General features: G+C 42.8%; 1 protein-coding gene across 1 annotated transcript in view; it reads right to left on the bottom strand.

Moving 5' to 3' along the window:
• The window catches only part of LOC110528579 (acid-sensing ion channel 1), a 334,789-nt gene that overhangs the window by 307,008 nt on the left and 5,663 nt on the right, over positions 1-22,118 (bottom strand). The window contains exon 2 of the mRNA XM_036984198.1: positions 9,331-9,526. Coding sequence (XP_036840093.1) covers positions 9,331-9,526 — 196 coding nt within the window. The remainder of the gene's footprint in view (positions 1-9,330; positions 9,527-22,118) is intronic.

Raw genomic sequence — 22,118 nt, 5'->3', positions numbered from 1 at the left:
TAATGCTTTTATAGCGAAGACACGGGCTTAAAAACTAAGACATGGGCTCTGTTTCAAAATAAAATGTTTTTGTTATGCGACAGCGGTTCCACACGTTCTGTGACACACAAGTTGAGGGAAAAATAGTATTTCTATTTTATTCTGTTATAATTCATTGTATTAATTCTTAATTTAAAATATGTTTGTTGGCTGTGATCAGGGAAGGGGAATGTAAGTGTGTCTTGTCTGTTTAATGAACAACGTCAGTGTGCAAGTGGTTATAGAGGAGAGATGGATGGACCCCACAGACATCCAAGGACATATAAATCAGGACGAGACCACTTCACCAGAATGCTGCTGCTTTAAGTGGGACATGAAATGGACATTTATATATAGACCTAAACCTTACTGGTATCATCATGCATCAGGGACCACTTCACCAGAATGCTGCTGCTTTAAGTGGGACGAGAAATGGACATTTATATATAGACCTAAACCTTATTGGCCTCCTGTAACATCATGCAACAGGGACCACTTCACCAAAATGCTGCTGCTTTAAGTGGGATGTGAAATGGACATTTATATATAGATCTAAACCTTACTGGCCTCCTGTATCATCATGCAACAGGGACCACTTCACCAAAATGCTGCTGCTTTAAGTGGGATGTGAAATGGACATTTATATATAGACCTAAACCTTACTGGCCTCGTGTGTCATCATGCAACAGGGAGGACTGATGCTAAAGGGAAAGTACATCCACTATCATATAGAAGTATACACAGTTTGAAAGGGCAAAACATACAAAAAAGATAGCAGATACGAAATGGTAAATTAAAAAACAAACAATATGTTTATTTTTCTTCAGTTCAGTTGCTTTAATTTTCAAGGTGATTAAATCGATTTACACTGAAAACCACACATCTATACGTGTGTGTGTGTGTGTGTGTGTGTGTGTGTGTGCGCACACATTTGCATAAACATGCAGAAGTTTTACTGCTTCTATGAGCCCCAGTGGATCCGGAATAGGTTAGGCAGCAAAGGATGACTCTTTCCACAACATTAGGCCAACGTCCCAAATCACATCACATTCACTACACTAGTGCACTACTTTTGACCAGGGTTTTGGTCAAAAGTAGTGAACTATGTAGGGAATACGGTGCATTTGAGACACATAGGTGCTCTCTGCTGAACTGTTGAACTGCTGAATACCTTACATTCCACGTTAGCACAACCAAACACAGACATCATATCAGCACATTACTACTGGGACCCATACATCAGACTAAAGATTACATTATAGTACCTGGCAGTACACTTTAAGGGCCATAGGGAGAAGTGTGTGTTTCAGACTGTGGGATTTTACCTCAGCAGAGGGACAATGAAAGGCAGGGATAGAAGAGGAGAAGGCGAGGAGAGGGAGAGGGAGGAAGAGGAGAAGGTAAGGAGAGAAGAGGGAGAAGAGACGAAGGGGGAGGAAGAGGAGGAGAGGGAGGAAGAGGAGAGGGAGGGAGAGGAGAAGAGGGAGGAAGAAGAGGAGAGGGAGGAAGAGGAGAGGGAGGAAGAGGAGAGCCTTGTAGCAGACACAGGAACTCATGTTAGGTCACTTGATGTGGGCTGATACTTTTGGCAGTTGATTAAACAAGTTAGTGGTACAGCTCTTAGATGAAAGATACACCTGCATGGCTGGCATTTCACATCAATCATATCATTTCATTTGAATGTATTTTTATTCGTAGTAGGGGAAGCACTCAACAAAGCACTGACAGTAAAATCAAGCCAAATCAAGATAATTGGTTGCCTTCATTCAAGCGGAATAGCGAACTGCAGATCTCTTCACTACAGCAATGACACCAATCTCAAAGTCAACAAGTACTTTGAAACGTGTCACGACCCCATTCATCACATCCCTTTTCACACCACTTTACTGTTTCACTATAAGCCTCAGATGAAGACAGTTACTTTATGCAGATGGCTTCATTCAACTGAGATGTTTCTGCAACATCTATAGACACGGGTCAAATGAAGGATTCATATGAGCCACACCAATCCACTCCGACTGTGTAAAGAGGATATTTTAAAGTGCAGCGCACCAACGATGAGCTACTTGGCAGTGAAAAGGTATTTGCCTCCTTCCTGATTTTCTCTATTTTTGAATATTTTTGATATTGAATGTTGTCAGATCTTAATATTAGAAAAAGGGATCCTGAGTTTTCAAATAACCCTCAAAACATTGATAGGTATAATGGGACCAATATCATCCAAAAAAGTTGAGTCAAGTTTGCCAAAAAAAGCACCGGGAAGCACCTGGATGATCATCAAGAATCTTGGGCAGATGATTCAACAGTATAACTTTATGGATGACATAGGTCCCATTATATCATCGAACACCGAACACCAAACACTGCCTTCCACAGTAAGAACCTCGTACCAACGTTCAAGCATGGTGGTGGTCGTGTGATGGTTTTGGGGAGGCTTTGCTACCTCAACACCTGGACAACATGCCTGAATAGAAGGAACCATGAATTCTGCTCTGTATCTGTAACGGTTGTAGTTGGTGGAAGAAGGAGAGGACCAAGGTGCAGCGTGGTACGTGTTCATCATCTTTTATTTACACTGAACACAAAGAACAAAACGGAACAAACGAAACAGTCCTGGTCTGGTACAGAGACAGAGACAGAAAACAACTACCCACAACTAAAGGGCGAAAACAGGCTGCCTAAGTATGGTTCTCAATCAGAGACAACGATTGACAGCTGCCTCTGATTGGGAACCATACCAGGCCAAACACATAGAAATACAAACATAGAATGCCCACCCCAACTCACGCCCTGACCAACCTAAAACAGAGACATAAAAAAAGGAACTAAGGTCAGGGCGTGACAGTATCAGAGAATTCCAAAGGAGAATGTCAGGCCAAACGTCTGTGATCTGAAGCTGAAGTGCAGCTGGGCCATGCAGCAAGATAACGATCCAATCAAATCAAATTATGTCACATGCACCGAATACAGCAGGTGAACAAACCTTACCGTGAAATGCTTACTTACAAGGCCTGAACCAACAATGCAGTTCAAGAAAGAGTTATGAAAATATTTACAAAATTACTAAAGTGAAAAATAATAAAAAAGTAAGACAATAAAATAACAATAACGAGGCTATATACAGGGGGTACCGGTAACGGGTCAATGTGCAAGGAGTACATAATCAAGTCTACATGAAAATGGTTAAAAAAGCAACAACAAGTTTTGGAATGGCCTAGTCAAACCTAATCCCAATTGAAATGTTGTGGTAGGACTTAAAACGAGCAGTTCAGGCATAAAAACCCACAAATGTCGCTGTGTTAAAGCAGTTCTGCATGGAAGAGTGGGCCAAAATTCCTCCACAGCGATATGAGAGACTTATCAACAACTACAGGAAGTGTTTGGTTGGGGTCATTTCAGCTAAAGGTGGCACAACCAGTTACTGAGTGTAAGGGGGGGCGATACCTTTTTCACACAGGGGCATTGGGTGTTGCATAACTTTGTTCATGAAATAAATGAAATATGTTATGTAATTGTTGTGTTATTTGTTCACTCAGGTTCCCTTTATATAATATTAGGTTGAAGATCTGGTAATATTCAGTATCAAAAATATGTAAAAGCAGAGAAAATTAGAAAGGGGGGGGGGGGAATACCTTTTCACAGCACTGTATATAGAAGATGGTTTAAAGTGCACCAACACTGAGGTAAAAAGGATGTTTTAAAGTGCAGCTCCACCACAGGACCTTCTGAGGATCAGGTAAATCCATTACAGCTTAAAGGTCACAGAATACACAGGGTTCAGAGCTGTCAGTCTGGTGCTCTCTGCTAGACTACAGACTACAGGTATCCTGGAGGTAGAGTCTGGTGCTCTCTGCTAGACTACAGACTACAGGTATCCTGGAGGTAGAGTCTGGTGCTCTCTGCTAGACTACAGACTACAGGTATCCTGGAGGTAGAGTCTGGTGCTCTCTGCTAGACTATAGAGACTACAGGTATCCTGGAGGAAGAGTGGTGCTCTATGCTAGACTACAGAGACTACAGGTATCCTGGAGGTAGAGTCTGGTGCTCTCTGCTAGACTACAGAGACTACAGGTATCCTGGAGGTAGAGTCTGGTGCTCTCTGCTAGACTACAGAGAATACAGGTATCCTGGAGGTAGAGTCTGGTGCTCTCTGCTAGACTACAGAGACTACAGGTATCCTGGAGGTAGAGTCTGGTGCTCTCTGCTAGACTACAGACTAAAGGTATCCTGGAGCTAGAGTCTGGTGCTCTCTGCTAGACTACAGAGACTACAGGTATCCTGGAGGAAGAGTGGTGCTCTATGCTAGACTACAGAGACTACAGGTATCCTGGAGGTAGAGTCTGGTGCTCTCTGCTAGACTACAGAGACTACAGGTATCCTGGAGGTAGAGTCTGGTGCTCTCTGCTAGACTACAGAGAATACAGGTATCCTGGAGGTAGAGTCTGGTGCTCTCTGCTAGACTACAGAGACTACAGGTATCCTGGAGGTAGAGTCTGGTGCTCTCTGCTAGACTACAGAGACTACAGGTATCCTGGAGGTAGAGTCTGGTGCTCTCTGCTAGACTATAGAGACTACAGGTATCCTGGAGGTAGAGTCTGGTGCTCTCTGCTAGACTACAGAGACTACAGGTATCCTGGAGGTAGAGTCTGGTGCTCTCTGCTAGACTACAGAGACTACAGGTATCCTGGAGGTAGAGTCTGGTGCTCTCTGCTAGACTACAGAGACTACAGGTATCCTGGAGGTAGAGTCTGGTGCTCTCTGCTAGACTACAGACTACAGGTATCCTGGAGCTAGAGTCTGGTGCTCTCTGCTAGACTACAGACTACAGGTATCCTGGAGGTATAGTCTGGTGCTCTATGCTAGACTACAGAGACTACAGGTATCCTGGAGGTAGAGTCTTGTGCTCTCTGCTAGACTACAGACTACAGGTATCCTGGAGGTAGAGTCTGGTGCTCTCTGCTAGACTACAGAGACTACAGGTATCCTGGAGGTAGAGTCTGGTGCTCTCTGCTAGACTACAGAGACTACAGGTATCCTGGAGGTAGAGTATGGTGCTCTATGCTAGACTACAGAGACTACAGGTATCCTGGAGGTAGAGTCTGGTGCTCTATGCTAGACTACAGAGACTACAGGTATCCTGGAGGTAGAGTCTGGTGCCATCGTTACAACAATACGCTAACTGAATGAAAACGTGAGGGCTACGAAAGCGGAGAAGTTGAAACATGCAACGGTTGTTGCTCTCACAGGAGAACATCGGACTTTGGTGAGTAACCACAACTACAGCGCACTACATCAATGAAAATTGGAAACTGCATTCACTCTCTCTCTCTCTGACCGTAATGAAAACAGAAGAAAGACACTATGCTGAAACGTGCGCTGAGCCTTTCATGGATGTAGCAAAGCAGTGCGACATTTAACAGAACATTACAACACTTGGCACTAACAGTGCACAGAACAGGATTGCTGCTGCGAGACACCTGACTTTTGAAGACATGCCCTGCACTGTGCACATCCTCCAAAGGCCCGTCACAGTGTCCCTACAGAACAGCGGGTTTGACAATGCTCTAGCCAAACGCCAAAAAATTGTTGGGCATTTTAAACACAGCCCGACAAATGCTGGAGAGTTAGGAAAACAGCAAGTTGCAAATGGGCAACAAAAGGAATCCCTCTTACAAGACGTCACAATAACATGGAATTCCACTCTGGCAATGATCAAGCGTGTGCACAGAAACCAACAACCACTGAGAGATGCTCTGGCCCAACAGAAAACCAACATCACCATGCCAACCACAGCTGAACTGGAGAAACTGCAGAAGATGTAGACACTACTGGAGCCCTGCAGGTAATAATCATCGTTATCACACTGTTATAATAATAAGTGTGTGTGTGAGTGTGTATACGTGTGTGTGTGAGTGAGTGAGTGAGTGAGTGAGTGAGTGAGTGAGTGAGTAGTGAGTGACCGTGTCTGTGTAACAAGTCTCTCACAGCCTGGAGGTGTGTTGGGTCATTGTTCAAATGATAGTTCCACTAAGCGCAAACCAGATGGGATGGTGTATTGCTGCAGAATGCTCTGGTAGCCATGCTGGTTAAGTGTGCCTTGAATTCTAAATAAATCACTGACAGGGTCATCGGCAACGCACCCCCACACCATCACATCTCCTCCTCCATGCTTCACGGTGGGAACCACCGGTGGGCAGCAGGGTAGCCTAGTGGTTAGAGCATTGTACTAGTAACTGGAAGGTTGCAAGTTCAAACCCCTAAGCTGACATGGTACAAATCTGTTGTTCTGCCCCTGAACAGGCAGTTAACCCACTGTTCCTAGGCCGTCATTGAAAATAAGAATTTGTTCTTAACTGACTTGACTAGTTAAATAAAGGTAAATTAAAAATTAAAAACACAGATAATCTGTTCACCTACTCTGCATCTCACAAAGACATGGTGGATGGAACCAAAAATCTCAAATTTGGACTCATCAGACCAAAGGACAGATTTCCACCGATCTAATGTCCATTGCTCGTGTTGCTCAAGCAAGCCTCTTCTTCTTTTTGGTGTCCTTTAGTAGTGGTTTCTTTGCAGCAATTTGGCCATGAAGGCCTGATTCATGCAGTCTCCTCTGAACAGATGATGTTGAGGTGTGTCTGTTACTTGAACTGAAGGACTTTTTTGGGCATCAATTTCTGAGGCTGGTAACTCTAATGAACTTATCCTCTGCAGCAGAGGTAACTTCTTTTCCTGTGTGAGGGTCCTCATGACAGCCAGTTTCATCATAGCGCTTGATGGTTTTTGCGATTGCACTTGAAGAAACTTTCAAAGTTCTTGACATTTTCCAGATTGACTGACTTTCATGTCCTAAAGTAATGATGGACTGTCATTTCTGTTTGCTTTTTTGAGCTGTTCTTGCCATTATATGGACTTGGTCTTTTACAAAATAGGGCTATCTTCTGTATACCAACCCTACCATGTCACAACACAACTGATTGTCTCAAACGCATTAAGAAGGAAAGAAATTCCACAAATACACTTTTAACAAGGCACACCTGTTAATTGAAATGCATTCCAGGTGACTACCTCATGAAGCTGGTTGAGAGAAGGCCAAGAGTGTGCAAAGCTGTCATCAAGGCAAAGGGTGGCTACTTTGAAGAATCTCAAATATAAAATATATTTTGATTTGATTAACATGTTTTTGGTTACTACATGATTCCATATGTGTTATTTCATAGTGTTGATGTCTTCACTATTATTCTACAATGTAGAAAATAGGAAAAATGTAAGAAAAACCCTTGAATGAGTAGGTGTGTCCAAACTTTCGACTGGTGCTGTAAATTAGAATTAATCAAATTAATTCGATATATCGCAAAGGCCCTCCAACAGGCTGGCCTGCATTGCATGCAGCACCCTGGCAACACTTGCCACATCAGTACCTTGTGAGAGGTTGTTTTCACTCTCTGGGCATATCGCACAGAAGAAAAGAGAAGCTTTATCATCTGAAAATGTCAACAGACTTGTTTGTCTTAGCAGCTGGCTCAGTGGGAAGTAACAGGAGGACTGAAGTGAATGGTGGCAGGTTTATGTTCTGGTGAAAATGCCATTAACAGATTAATTTGTGTTTCTGTCTCTTACAATCAAAGCATAGTGTGCATTGCTTTTATAAACGGAAAAATCTTTCTTTAGGGCCAAATTTGAGCAATTTTGTTATTTTTTATCAATCATGATTAACTACAAAAATTCATGTGATTAATCACGATCAATTATTTTAATCATTTGACAGCCTTAGAAATGGATGAAGTTGTACACAATTGTTGTGCACAATCTTCGGGGACCAGTTTTGACTCGTTAGCGCGACTTTCAAAACTAGCATCACTTTAAATATATTGGAGCAGACAGCAATATTTCTCATTGTAATATCCTACTCAGGAGGAGCAGGACGAGTTGCCTGGGATATGTGGTACCAAATGGGTTTTAACCAATGTAGGTCTCCTGCACACCACTTTACGATGTTAGCCCACTGACCTAAAGCCTAGAAATGACCTTGCAGAGGTGACACCAGTGTTCTGGGATCAGGCAAGGTTACTGATGGAGAGCGAGAGCCTAGTTCACCGAACCACCTCCGATAAACACACGCTACAATGTCACTCACTACTTTGAAGTGGATGATTAGACACATCAGATAAATCCATCACAGGAAGGTCAGACCTGTCGGTCCTGCACTCTATGCTACAGTACTACAGAGACGAGCTGTGTCTCGCGTTGCCAGTGGAGGGCAGATGCTACACATGCTACATGGTGACTCACCACAGTGAAGTCCTCAGTGCTGCACTACACCCTGCGGTAGTCATATCTGCCCTACACAATACAGCCTGCCGTAAGACTGTGTTAGGCCAAAGTAAGTGCCCCGGGGAGCTAACACAAGTCTCCAGGACATCCCTGAACCACTTCCACTACACATGCTTTCATTGTCAATCACCACTGTCATTTCAGGACAGCAGCTGGCTTAGCATAACAGAGAATGACTAATTTAGCATCACAGAGAATGACTAGCTTAGCATAACAAATATTGACTAGCTTAGCATCACAGAGAAAGACTAGCTTAGCATCACAGAGAAACATTAAAGGTGCTACACATAGAATTTCTCAGAATGTGTCTCCTAAGCGGAAGCTAGGTGAACTGCAACAACACTAGGCTACATTCAAAACAAATCTCCACGCATTCCATTTCCTCGTAACATGTCAGAGACGCTAGCCTTTTTAGATCGGTTTTGGTCCATTGAAAATATATCATTTAAAATATATTTCATAGCGATAAGATGGTAGAATGATTCCCTACACTATTCAGTGATTGTTTTCTCACAAACTGAAATTGAGCGAACAGTGTAGAATTTTAGCATCCAGGAAATGACAGTGATTTCCACTAGATAACACAGCCACAAAGTCAAAACAGATTTCCCATTTTGACAACAGACGCCGCTCCGGCGGGAGAAATCAATAAGCGAAAATCCCAGTCAATCACAACACTGGCGGGTAAGTTATACTGTGAAACACTATCATTCCACTATTACTGCAGATAAATTATGGCCATTTTCTAAAATTACAATGCAAAAATAGATAATAAAAAAAAACCTAAGCGTAGCACCTTTAAAACATTTGCAGTCATTATTGTGACTTACCACAGTGAAGTCCTCAGTGCTGCACTCCACCCTGCAGTAGTAGCGTGACAGCAACTAGCTTAGCATCCCAGAGAAACTTATCTATGGGAGCCTATAACGGCAGTTTGCAGGTATTTATAGTCTTCACATGCACCATTGTCTCACTCACCACAGTGAAGTCCTCAGCGCTGCACTCCATCCCGCGGTAGTAGCATGACAGCAGCATGTCCTTGATGTCGTGGCCCGTCCGGTCATAGAACTCTCGCATGTTAAAGGGGCGGGGCTTGAAGTTGAGGAAGTCAGCTTTGATCTTTAGGGTCTCCAGAACGCTCTCCTCAACCAGGTGAGTGTCTCTGATCTCATACCTGAGAAAGGAACAGAGAGGGAGAGTTATAGAATCTGTTAGAAATAGGACTAGTTTTTCCTAGCCACCGTGCTTCTACACCTGCATTGCTTGCTGTTTGGGGTTTTAGGCTGGGTTTCTGTACAGCACTTTGAGATATCAGCTGATGTACGAAGGGCTATATAAAAAAAATTATTTGATTTGATTTGACTAGAGGTTAGGGATAGCGGTTAGGACACAGAGGAAGTCAGCTTTGGGTGGGTGTCTCATCTCATACCTGGACAGATCAGAGTGTTAGGTCAGCCTCAACAATTTGCTAACCATACAGATCTTCTGTAACAACTCATACATATATACAGACTGTTTCCAAAGCCCCACTACTTTATTCATATTTTACATTATAATCCCCAATGTTCTCTAAACCAGTCTGACGGTCTGTCTGCCTTTTGCACAGTGTTTTCTGATATGGGTCATTTAAAAAAAAACTCAGAAGTCTCCTGGAAGCCACGTGTGTTTTTGAATTTTCAGAGATGTCAATACGACATGATTTTTGATGTTAATGAACACTCATGAGGCTTTTAAAAGAACATACCCTTACTATACTTTCATACATAGATTAGTTAAATCAGTGCTTTGAAGGAAAACCTTCGGGAGTCCTAACGACCAAGGAGGGATGGACGGCTGTAGGTCTATTGACGAACAGTCATGGAACGTAGCACTTGGGGTTTGTTCTGAAGAAAATATATACTTTCTATCTTACAGGGTAAAAACTGGAGAAAGAAGCATATCAGATGAAGAGAGACTAGAGGGGGAATTCTTCTGTGACATGTGAAAATGTCAGTACAACACTCAAAGCCATGTGCTGTTAACTCATAGCATATTATCCTCTTATTAACTGCAATAGCATTTAACACCCTTTTGTTCTGACCCCAACCGTACCGGCTTGGATATTTTATGGGATTAATTTGTCAGTTCAAAACTGTGATGTTTAGTTAGTTGAAGTCAAGCAAAGGGAGCAGAAGGTCATACACACACACACACACACACACACACACACACACACACACACACACACACACACACACACACACACACACACACACAGACAGAGCAATAGGAGGTTTCATCAAGGTGAGAATGTATCATCATTTAAGTCAGCATTCTTCTCAACAATCGTTTTGATCACTCTACCAGGCAGTACAATTTAATTAATTGCAGTGAAAGAGTCCACTTTAGTGAAAGTAAGAGGATGTTGCTAGAGCAGTAATCGATGTCAAGTGGCCGAAGCAGCACTCAGAGAATGTGAACAGTAGCTACACCATTCAGATAGTGTTATATGCTTTGGGGTTTTGCTCAATTTCATTTTCAATTTCGAGGTTGGGTTCTGTTTGGGTGTGGCTTGCACCGATTGGAATCATCCTCATTGGTCAGGATGTGTTGCACCTGTCAACTCGTTAAGTCAGTCATTAGTCACACTGTACAGGTGTAACCGTATTTAGGCTCTGGTTGGCATGAGAGATAGACTTCTGCTTAACTCTCCTTCTTTATGTGTGTGAACACAAAGCCTTTTATTTTGTATCCCTGTTTGGTTTACTCCATGTATATTTCCACTCCCTAACCCTCAGTTGTGGTGGGGGATTTCATTTCTTTGAGTTGATCTGTTATCAAGCTAATCTAGTGGGCGCCCATGGTGTTAAGTAAGACCCTACTCGAGTTCGCTTGGCTAGCATTCAGTAGGCACCCCATGGATGAGCTTCAGAACCGGTTTTAAAAAACCCATCTGGTTTTGTTTTGGTAGTCAGTGACTCATTTGTTAGTTCTCTTTTCATGTCGAGCAGCAGTTTTTTGTTGCTTATTGGGGGAATGTAACACATGCTATTTAAAAACAAAACACTTTAAAAACCAGCTGGTATATTTGCACTTCTAAGCACACACTTTAAATACTTTTATTTTGAATTCACTATTCTCAGGATCTATACAACATATTTCAGGAGTGTAGCACCAAAGGGTCTCCAGTCCCAATGTTTTGCAGAAAAGATGTCATTCCTGTAGAAAGACCCACCCACTTCCCTGTATCTTCATCCATTTCCCTGTATAAAGCTCCATCCATTTCCCTGTATAAAGCTCCATCCATTTCCCTGTATAAAGCTCCATCCATTTCCCTGTATAAAGCTCCCTCCATTTCCCTGGATCTCCATCCATTTCCCTGTAGAAAGCTCCATCGATTTCCCTGGATCTCCATCCATTTCCCTGTATAAAGCTCCATCCATTTCCCTGTATAAAGCTCCATCCATTTCCCTGTATAAAGCTCCATTGATTTCCCTGGATCTCCATCCATTTCCCTGTAGAAAGCTCCATCGATTTCCCTGGATCTCCATCCATTTCCCTGTAGAAAGCTCCATTGATTTCCCTGGATCTCCATCCATTTCCCTGTAGAAAGCTCCATCGATTTCCCTGGATCTCCATCCATTTCCCTGTAGAAAGCTCCATCGATTTCCCTGGATCTCCATCCATTTCCCTGTAGAAAGCTCCATCCATTTCCCTGGATCTCCCTCCATTTCCCTGCATCGCCATCCATTTCCCTGTAGAAAGCCCCATCGATTTCCCTGGATCTCCATCCCTTTCCCTGTAGAAAGCCCCATCCATTTCCCTGGATCTCCATACATTTCCCTGTAGAAAGCTCCATCCATTTCCCTGGATCTCCATCCCTTTCCCTGTAGAAAGCCCCATCCATTTCCCTGGATCTCCATCCCTTTCCCTGTAGAAAGCCCCATCCATTTCCCTGGATCTCCATCCCTTTCCCTGTAGAAAGCCCCATCCATTTCCCTGGATCTCCATCCATTTCCCTATAGAAAGCTCCATCCATTTCCCTGGATCTCCATCCATTTCCATGTCGAAGGCTCATTCCATTTCCCTGTAGAAAGCCCCATCCATTTCCCTGGATCTCCATACATTTCCCTGTAGAAAGCTCCATCCATTTCCCTGGATCTCCAGAGGAGACAAAGTTTGTTTTCTCCAGGAGCAGTTTAGAGTCTGAAATTGTTTCCATTCATGTTGCGACAGTCAATGTTCACTCAGAGAAATCCGTCCAGGAACTGGGAATGGATCGTGAATGCTCAATTGCTGCTGGTAGATCCAGCCACTGAGTAGAGCTTGTTTGAAAGCCAATTTTAGCGTTTTCGACAAGGCACATCTGTACCAAAAGTGTCCAAAAAAATAATCCAACCTTTACTCCATTAACGGAGGCAGTTACAACGCGTGTGCTTAAACTATGTTTACAAAGCAGCTGGTATAATTTTGGTACTAAGCACACACGCACACGCACACACACACACACACACACACACACACACACACACTTTAATGTAATCAAATAAAGGTGAAATAAAAATAAAATTGTGGATACCACTGTCCACAAGCTACTTTAGGTATAACCGTAACCCAAGATCCTCCCACCTTTCAAAGGTATCAGTACGAGGCCTGCCTGTCCTCCTGCCACTACCAACCCCCAACACCTCTGTTCACACACACAGCTACTAATTAACCTTCATTAACACTTGCCTGGGATATGTGGTACCAAATGGGTTTGAACCAATGTGGGTCTCCTGCACACCAATATACGGTGTTAGCCCACTGACCTAAAGCCTAGAAATGACCTTGTAGAGGTGACACCAGTGTTCTGGGGTCAGGCAAGGTTACTGATGGAGAGCGAGAGCCTAGTTCACCAAACCACCTCCGTTAAACACGCGCTACAATGTCACTCACTACTTTGAAGTGGATGATTAGACGCATCAGATAAATCCAAGCCACAGGAAGGTCAGACCTGTCGGTCCTCTATGCTACAGTGCTACAGAGACGAGCTGTGTTTCACGTAGCCAGTGGAGGGCAGATAGCTTAGCATCACAGAGTCTCGACCAGACACACACAGGTACTAATGACCCTTCATTAACACTAGCATCCCCACCCACCAGGTAGGCGGTCCATTTCAAAGCCATAATAACAATTAGTAAATACATACATCCAAATAAAAAGTGACAAATGCCAATATACACAATAAGAATTATCATACAGAATTGGGTATATTTGTGTTTGGATCCCGGGAAGGAACAGAAAACACAACAAAACCTCCTCAAGAAGACTGGTTAAAGTGAATAAGGACGACAATTGTATGGCACTCAGGTGACATAATTATTTCACATGCAAAATCCCACTGAGATATCATAAAAGCAATTTTGTGGGTGAACTTCAATTATGTAAAACCACCGAAGTGAAAATAGATTTACGTGATTAAATGCAGAAAACATTTGAAAATGTTCCTAATACAGAGTTTTAGAGAGTTTATCCGGTTTCCCGTGTTCAAGAATGTAAATTGTGGAATCATTCCAACAAAGCAACATTATAAAAACATTATTTCAACAAAACAATCATTACAATGACTGAACGAATGCTCTCTCTCTAACACTGATCTAATTTTAACTACTGTACCAGCGCTAAAGTGTTGAACAGTCTGAAGTCTTATTTCAGTCTTGTAATGAGTGATTCATTGTTGTTCATGGGTATCATTTGATGTTATTCAGACAGAGCATATGTTACAGTTTGGTTATACTTCTTCTCCCTTCTCTTTGTGTAGATTAGTCATATTTCAGAGTAATAGTCATATTTCAGAGTAAATCAAATCAAATCAAATGTATTTATATAGCCCTTCGTACATCAGCTGATATCTCAAAGTGCTGTACAGAAACCCTGCCTAAAACCCCAAACAGCAAGCATTGCAGGTGTAGAAGTACGGTGGCTAGGAAAAACTCCCTAGAAAGGCCAAAACCTAGGAAGAAACCTAGAGAGGAACCAGGCTATGAGGGGTGGCCAGTCCTCTTCTGGCTGTGCCGGGTGGAGATTATAACAGAACGTGGCCATAGTATTAGTCATATTAATAATAGTCATATTTCAGAGTAATAAAGTCATATTTCAGAGTAATCAGTTTGCACTACAGCATAACAGAGGATTATGTCACATCATAGTTTAATCAAGTAATTACATACAGTGCCTTGCGAAAGTATTCGGCCCCCTTGAACTTTACGACCTTTTGCCACATTTCAGGCTTCAAACATAAAGATATAAAACTGTATTTTTTTGTGAAGAATCAACAACAAGTGGGACACAATAATGAAGCGGAACGACATTTATTGGATATTTCAAACTTTTTTAACAAATCAAAAACTGAAAAATTGGGCGTGCAAAATTATTCAGCCCCCTTAAGTTAATACTTTGTAGCGCCACCTTTTGCTGCGATTACAGCTGTAAGTCGCTTGGGGTATGTCTCTATCAGTTTTGCACATCGAGAGACTGACATTTTTTCCCATTCCTCCTTGCAAAACAGCTCGAGCTCAGTGAGGTTGGATGGAGAGCATTTGTGAACAGCAGTTTTCAGTTCTTTCCACAGATTCTCGATTGGATTCAGGTCTGGACTTTGACTTGGCCATTCTAACACCTGGATATGTTTATTTTTGAACCATTCCATTGTAGATTTTGCTTTATGTTTTGGATCATTGTCTTGTTGGAAGACAAATCTCTGTCCCAGTCTCAGGTCTTTTGCAGACTCCATCAGGTTTTCTTCCAGAATGGTCCTGTATTTGGCTCCATCCATCTTCCCATCAATTTAACCATCTTCCCTGTCCCTGCTGAAGAAAAGCAGGCCCAAACCATGATGCTGCCACCATCATGTTTGACAGTGGGGATGGTGTGTTCAGCTGTGTTGCTTTTACGCCAAACATAACGTTTTGCATTGTTGCCAAAAAGTTCAATTTTGGTTTCATCTGACCAGAGCACCTTCTTCCACATGTTTGGTGTGTCTCCCAGGTGGCTTGTGGCAAACTTTAAACGACACTTTTTATGGATATCTTTAAGAAATGGCTTTCTTCTTGCCACTCTTCCATAAAGGCCAGATTTGTGCAATATACGACTGATTGTTGTCCTATGGACAGAGTCTCCCACCTCAGCTGTAGATCTCTGCAGTTCATCCAGAGTGATCATGGGCCTCTTGGCTGCATCTCTGATCAGTCTTCTCCTTGTATGAGCTGAAAGTTTAGAGGGACGGCCAGGTCTTGGTAGATTTGCAGTGGTCTGATACTCCTTCCATTTCAATATTATCGCTTGCACAGTGCTCCTTGGGATGTTTAAAGCTTGGGAAATCTTTTTGTATCCAAATCCGGCTTTAAACTTCTTCACAACAGTATCTCGGACCTGCCTGGTGTGTTCCTTGTTCTTCATGATGCTCTCTGCGCTTTTAACGGACCTCTGAAACTATCACAGTGCAGGTGCATTTATACGGAGACTTGATTACACACAGGTGGATTGTATTTATCATCATTAGTCATTTAGGTCAACATTGGATCATTCAGAGATCCTCACTGAACTTCTGGAGAGAGTTTGCTGCACTGAAAGTAAAGGGGCTGAATAATTTTGCACGCCCAATTTTTCAGTTTTTGATTTGTTAAAAAAGTTTGAAATATCCAATAAATGTTGTTCCACTTCATGATTGTGCCCCACTTGTTGTTGATTCTTCACAAAAAAATACAGTTTTATATCTTTATGTTTGAATCCTGAAATGTGGCAAAAGGTCGTAAAGTTCAAGGGGGCCGAATACTTTCGCAAGGCACTGTATCATGTACAGTATATCATATATATAACCTAATTCAAGTGTAGGAGTGTGCGTATACCACATAGGTTGCAAACAATGCAGCGAGTTGATAAATTCCTGTTGGTTCATTTACTGCAATTCTTAGAGATAACTTCAAAGTTCAGTTGATATGAGCAGGGATGAAAATTAAGCTAGCCCGCTAGCCTGTGGCTAGTAAAACATAACGTGTCCAACTAGCCCACTGGCTATTGAAATGTTGTATTTTAAAATATTGCATGGCACAGATTTTGGACCCAGTCTGTTAGCCTGGGAGGCCAGTGCCCAAAATCCGTAAAGCTACAATATATATTTTTTTCTGGGAGACATGACCAAATTCCCATACAAATGTGCGTTATAGATCTGTCATTCTCATTGAAAGCAGGTCTAATAAGCGGTAGATCTGTTCTATGTGCACTATTTCTATGATTCACGTTCCTAAGCTTCAAACAACTGAAAATACAATATATGGAAAAAACATTTCACAGCAGTTTAAATAGTACAATGATTCTTTACAAAATGGCTGGTTGTTTTGTCACATAAACTGACATTAGGAGAACTAATAGACATTTTAGCAAGCAGGAAATGTCAGCATAATTTCTGCATAGTGCATCTTTAAGTTCCATCCCTGGTTCAGTGTTGCCAACTTAGTGACTTTGTCGCTGTATTTAGCGAGTATCAGACCCCTCTAGCGACACATTTTCAAAAAAGGGACTAGCGACAAATCTAGCGACTTTTTCTGGTGTAATTGGAGACAATTACATTGGAGACGTATCGTTCTTACTCTTCTCAACGAGCAGCGGGTGCTGCCGTGGGTCCCACCCCGACCCAAAGCACTCACAGGCGGCCCAGTCCTCGCGCAGCAGTCCCTCCCAGCTGCAGTCAGAGCAGGAGATGTTCACCACTCCGCGTCCAGACTGCAAATGAATCGCGCATGCGGGAAGCAGCCGCTGGCTAATCCCGCCCTGGCTTACATTTAGGGCAGGATGTAAATGTAAAAAAATTAAATAAAATGAAAAAATAAGTAACTCCGCCAGAGTGTCTATTTTCGGTCACTTTTGTCAATCACAATTACATTCACATGGCAAATTATGCTAATTAGGCGATGATGTCATTAGCGACTTCTAGCGACTTTTAGGACAGCCAATAGCTGCTTTCCTTACTGAGGAGTTGGCAACACTGCCCTGGTTATGAGTCAGAATACAGTGACGTTTTCAGGGTCAAGTCATGTGTTCAATGTCAGACTGTGAAATGAGAATCACTTCTCAGTCCTCAACAATCGCAGAAGGATAAGTCAGACATGGTCAGGGACCAATTAAAAAGCCCAGAAAAAAGCTTGGTTCTACAACTGTATACTTTTCAAGAAAATGCTACTTTAGCTTGATGTTATTTTCTATTAGCTACAGCAGTGTATTGGATCACTGCACTACTGCTGTGACAGTCGTGAAACCACACAGGACAGGGGTATATAACAACCATATTGGCTCCTAAACAGCCTACACTTCAAATTACTTTCGAATAACATTGCACATTTTCATTTTGTACATACAGTAATAGCCTAAACAAACCTTAACAAACCACAGGCCTGGGATCATCAACTAGATTCAGCTGCAGGCCGGGTTTTTCTTGAGCAGATGGTCGGGAGGCCTGAACATAATTACAAATAATTTCTAGACCGCAAGATCTACAAATATAACTTTTTAAATAATAATTTAAAACCTTTAAAATGTGTAAATAATCAGGTGTTTTTCTGTTATGCGTGGGAATACTTGAATAATAGTTTTCCCAAATTAAAATCACTTGGAGAAGATGTCCTAGCGCTATACAGTCCAACAATTCTTTTTTTTTTATTTTTTTAAATTGCTCAGAAAACTTGGGGGTCCAAATGAAACCACCACCCAGTTGTCCAAGTAACCACCGCCATAGGCCAAGTAACCACCGCCATAGGCCAAGTAACCACCGCCATAGGCCAAGTAACCACCGCCATAGGCCAAGTAACCACCGCCATAGGCCAAGTAACCACCGCCATAGGCCAAGTAACCACCGCCATAGGCCAAGTAACGACCGCCATAGGCCAAGTAACCACCGCCATAGGCCAAGTAACCACCGCCATAGGCCAAGTAACCACCGCCATAGGCCAAGTAACCACCGCCATAGGCCAAGTAACCACCGCCATAGGCCAAGTGACCACCGCCATAGGCCAAGTGACGACCGAGAAAATGTAGACAGGCTTTACAACTTTACATTGTGGTTCAAACATGAACATAGTTAAGATATGGCTCAACTGCTGCGCATACGGCCTCGCATCAATACCTCGTCATGGTTCTCATCTCCATAATTGCAAAACGCCTTCGTGCGACGTACTGTATTCCTAATTGAATTGTACCCAGTGTCCAACCAAGCGTCTTATAGCAACACAGAGCTGCCAGGAGAGCACTTAAGACCCTGTGTTGTTGCTCAGCTAGAGTAGAGCTGGGACGATAACCCAAAACTACTGACACTGACAGCGCCCTCCTCTTACCAAAGCATTTTGCTTAGGTCAGTTACTTTCAGTGATTTTGCTACACAATGTCCCAGCAGATTTTTTGGGGGTTCTAAAACCATTTTTTGGTCCACAGTAGTAGCCTATGCATTATGTTGATTCCTGCTATGAAAAGCGTCTGCCCTGTTTGTCAGTCGTCTGCTGTGTGAGCGAGCCACTCTTCTTCCTCCCTCTCCCCACTGTGTTCATGGAGGAGGGAGAGATGCATTCTGAGAAGCACAAGTATTATAACCGTCGCTCAAAATGCTATTGCGGAACAAAGGCCTTTTTTTTTTAAAGCCGCTACTGTTGTTTATAGAGCAAAGAAATATCTGGGTCGACCAATCAAATGGTCAAAATGTTCAAACGTGTGTTTTTCCATATAGACACACCCTATGTTCGAATAAAGGAAACTATATGTGGGCTACTGATTTAAGCACTGTGATTAAAAATGAAGATACAAATGACTAAAGTGTGAGCCAGAGAACAAATATGGCCTAACCAGAGGAAGAAAAGAAAACGACCCGACCCTCCGTCTCCTCCTGCTGCCCAGTGACCTTCTCAGATTCTGCCATTGTGCTCCTGAAGTTGCCAGTAATAGGCTACACCAAAGGTGGGCAACCTTTTCCATTTGGAGTGCCAAGTGACTTCATTTACATTTCAGGCAAAGAAAAAATGACTTTGAGAAGCTTCACAGTGATGGTGAGTTAAGACAATCAGAAATAGTATCAGATCCCCAAATGGGCAAATGTATTAGTCTATATTTGCACGCAGGCCAGGTAGCCTAGGCCTACTTCTATGCGTAATCAGGTACATGTCCGTACTCAAGATTGACAGGAGTGCTCCAAACAAAACACAATGAATAAATTGACAACTCGGAAACGGAATGAAATAAACAAAAACGTTCCATAGACAAACAAACACTGGCAATGGAATGGACTTAATGAAGAGCTCAGTGACTTTCAACGTGGCCCCTTAGTTCCAGTGAAGGAAAATCTTAACACTACAGCATACATAAATGGTTTGTCAACATGGGTGTGGAAGAACTTAATTGGCCTGCACAGAGCCCTGACCTAAACCCCATCAAACACCTTTGGGATTAATTGGAACGTCGACTGCGAGCCAGGCCTAATCGACCAACATCAGTGCCTGACCTCACTAATGCTCTTGTTGCTGAATGGAAGCAAGTCCCTGCAGCAATGTTCCAACATCTAGTGGAAAGCCTTCCCAGAAGAGTGGAGACTGTTATAGCAGCAATGTCCCAACATCTAGTGGAAAGCCTTCCCAGAAGAGTGGAGTCTGTTATAGCAGCAATGTTCCAACATCTAGTGGAAAGCCTTCCCAGAAGAGTGGAGACTGTTATAGCAGCAATGTTCCAACATCTAGTGGAAAGCCTTCCCAGAAGAGTGGAGGCTGTTATAACAGCAATGTTCCAACATCTAGTGGAAAGCCTTCCCAGAAGAGTGGAGGCTGTTATAGCAGCAATGTTCCAACATCTAGTGGAAAGCCTTCCCAGAAGAGTGGAGGCTGTTATAGCAGCAATGTTCCAACATCTAGTGGAAAGCCTTCCCAGAAGAGTGGAGGCTGTTATAGCAGCAATGTTCCAACAACTAGTGGAAAACCTTCCCAGAAGAGTGGAGGCTGGTATAGCAGCAATGTTCCAACATCTAGTGGAAAGCCTTCCCAGAAGAGTGGAGACTGTTATAGCAGCAATGTTCCAGCATCTAGTGGAAAACCTTCCCAGAAGAGTGGAGGCTGGTATAGCAGCAATGTTCCAACATCTAGTGGAAAGCCTTCCCAGAAGAGTGGAGGCTGTTATTGCAGCAAAGGGGGGACCAACTCCATATTAATGTCCATGATTTTGGAATGAGATGTTAGACGAGCAGGTGTCCACATACTTTTGGTAGTGTAGTATATGTGTGGATTCTTTTTATATTGACTTGCCACTGATCTACTCTCCCTAAAGCAATCACAGCTCTCTCTGTAAGTGGGGAGGGAGGAAGTTAAATTGGATTACAAGCCACAAGCACTTTAATTTTCAGACGCCGCTAACGGTTAGGATAGCTAGAGGAATGAAGGAGAGAGCATCTGCATCGTCTCTCTCTCTCTCTCTCTCTCTCTCCACCTCAGGGGAGGGGGATGAGTAAAATAGATATAGAGTGCCTTCGGAAAGTATTCAGACCCCTTGACTTCTTCCGCATTTTGTTACGTTACAACCTTATTCTAAAATAGATTAAATAAATACAAATCCTCAGCGATCTACACACACTACCCCATAATGACATCACAATACCCGAAAATGACATCACAATACCCCATAATGACATCACAATACCCCATAATGACATCACACTACCCCATAATGACATCACACTACCCCATAATGACATCACAATACCCGAAAATGACATCACAATACCCCATAATGACATCACAATACCCCATAATGACATCACACTACCCCATAATGACATCACAATACCCCATAATGACATCACAATACCCCATAATGACAAACCAAAAACAGGTTGTTAGAAATCTTTGAAAATGTGTTAAAAATAAAAAACAGAAATACTTTATTTACATACAGTAAGTATTCAGACCCTTTGATATGAGACTCAATGTTGAGCTCAGGTGCATCCTGTTTCCATTGATCATCCTTGAGAAGTTTCTACAACTTGATTGGAGTCCACCTGTGGTATATTAAATTGATTGGACATGATTTGGAAACAGCTGTATATATAAGGTTCCACAGTTGACAGTGCATGTCAGCGCAAACACCAAGCCATGAGGTGGAAGGAATTGTCCGTAGAGCTCCGAGACAGGATTGTGTTGAGGCACAGATCTGGGGAATGGTAACAAAACATTTCTGCAGTATTGAAGGTACCGAAGAACACAGTGGCCCCCATCATTATAAATGGAAGAAGTTTGCAACCACCAAAACTCTTCCTAGAGCTGGCAACCCCGCCAAACTGAGCAATTGGGGGAGAAGGGCCTTGGTCAGGGAGGTGACCAAGAATCCAATGGTCACTTTGACAGAACCCTAGAGGTTCTGTGGAGATGTGAGAAACTTCCAGAAGGACAACCATCTCTGCAGCACTCCACCAATCAGGCCTCTATGGTTGTGGCCAGACGGAAACCACTCTTCAGTAAAAGGCACATGACAGCCCGCTTGGAGTTTGCCAAAAGGCACCTAAAGACATTCAGACCATGAGAAACAATATTATCTCCTGATGAAACCAAGATTGAACAATTTGGCCTGAATACCAAGTGTCACGTCTGGAGGACACCTGGCACCATCCCTATGCTGATGGCAGCATCATGCTGTGGGGATGTTTTTCAGCGGCAGGTACTGGGAGGGTAGTCAGAAAGATTAACGGAGCAAAGCACAGAGAGATCCTTGATGAAAACCTGTTCCAG

Source organism: Oncorhynchus mykiss, chromosome 7 (assembly GCF_013265735.2).
Source record: "Oncorhynchus mykiss isolate Arlee chromosome 7, USDA_OmykA_1.1, whole genome shotgun sequence".
Classification (NCBI taxonomy): Eukaryota; Metazoa; Chordata; class Actinopteri; order Salmoniformes; family Salmonidae; genus Oncorhynchus; species Oncorhynchus mykiss.
The sequence above is the reverse complement of the archived record's forward strand: the minus strand, read 5'-3'. Positions and strand labels throughout refer to the sequence as shown.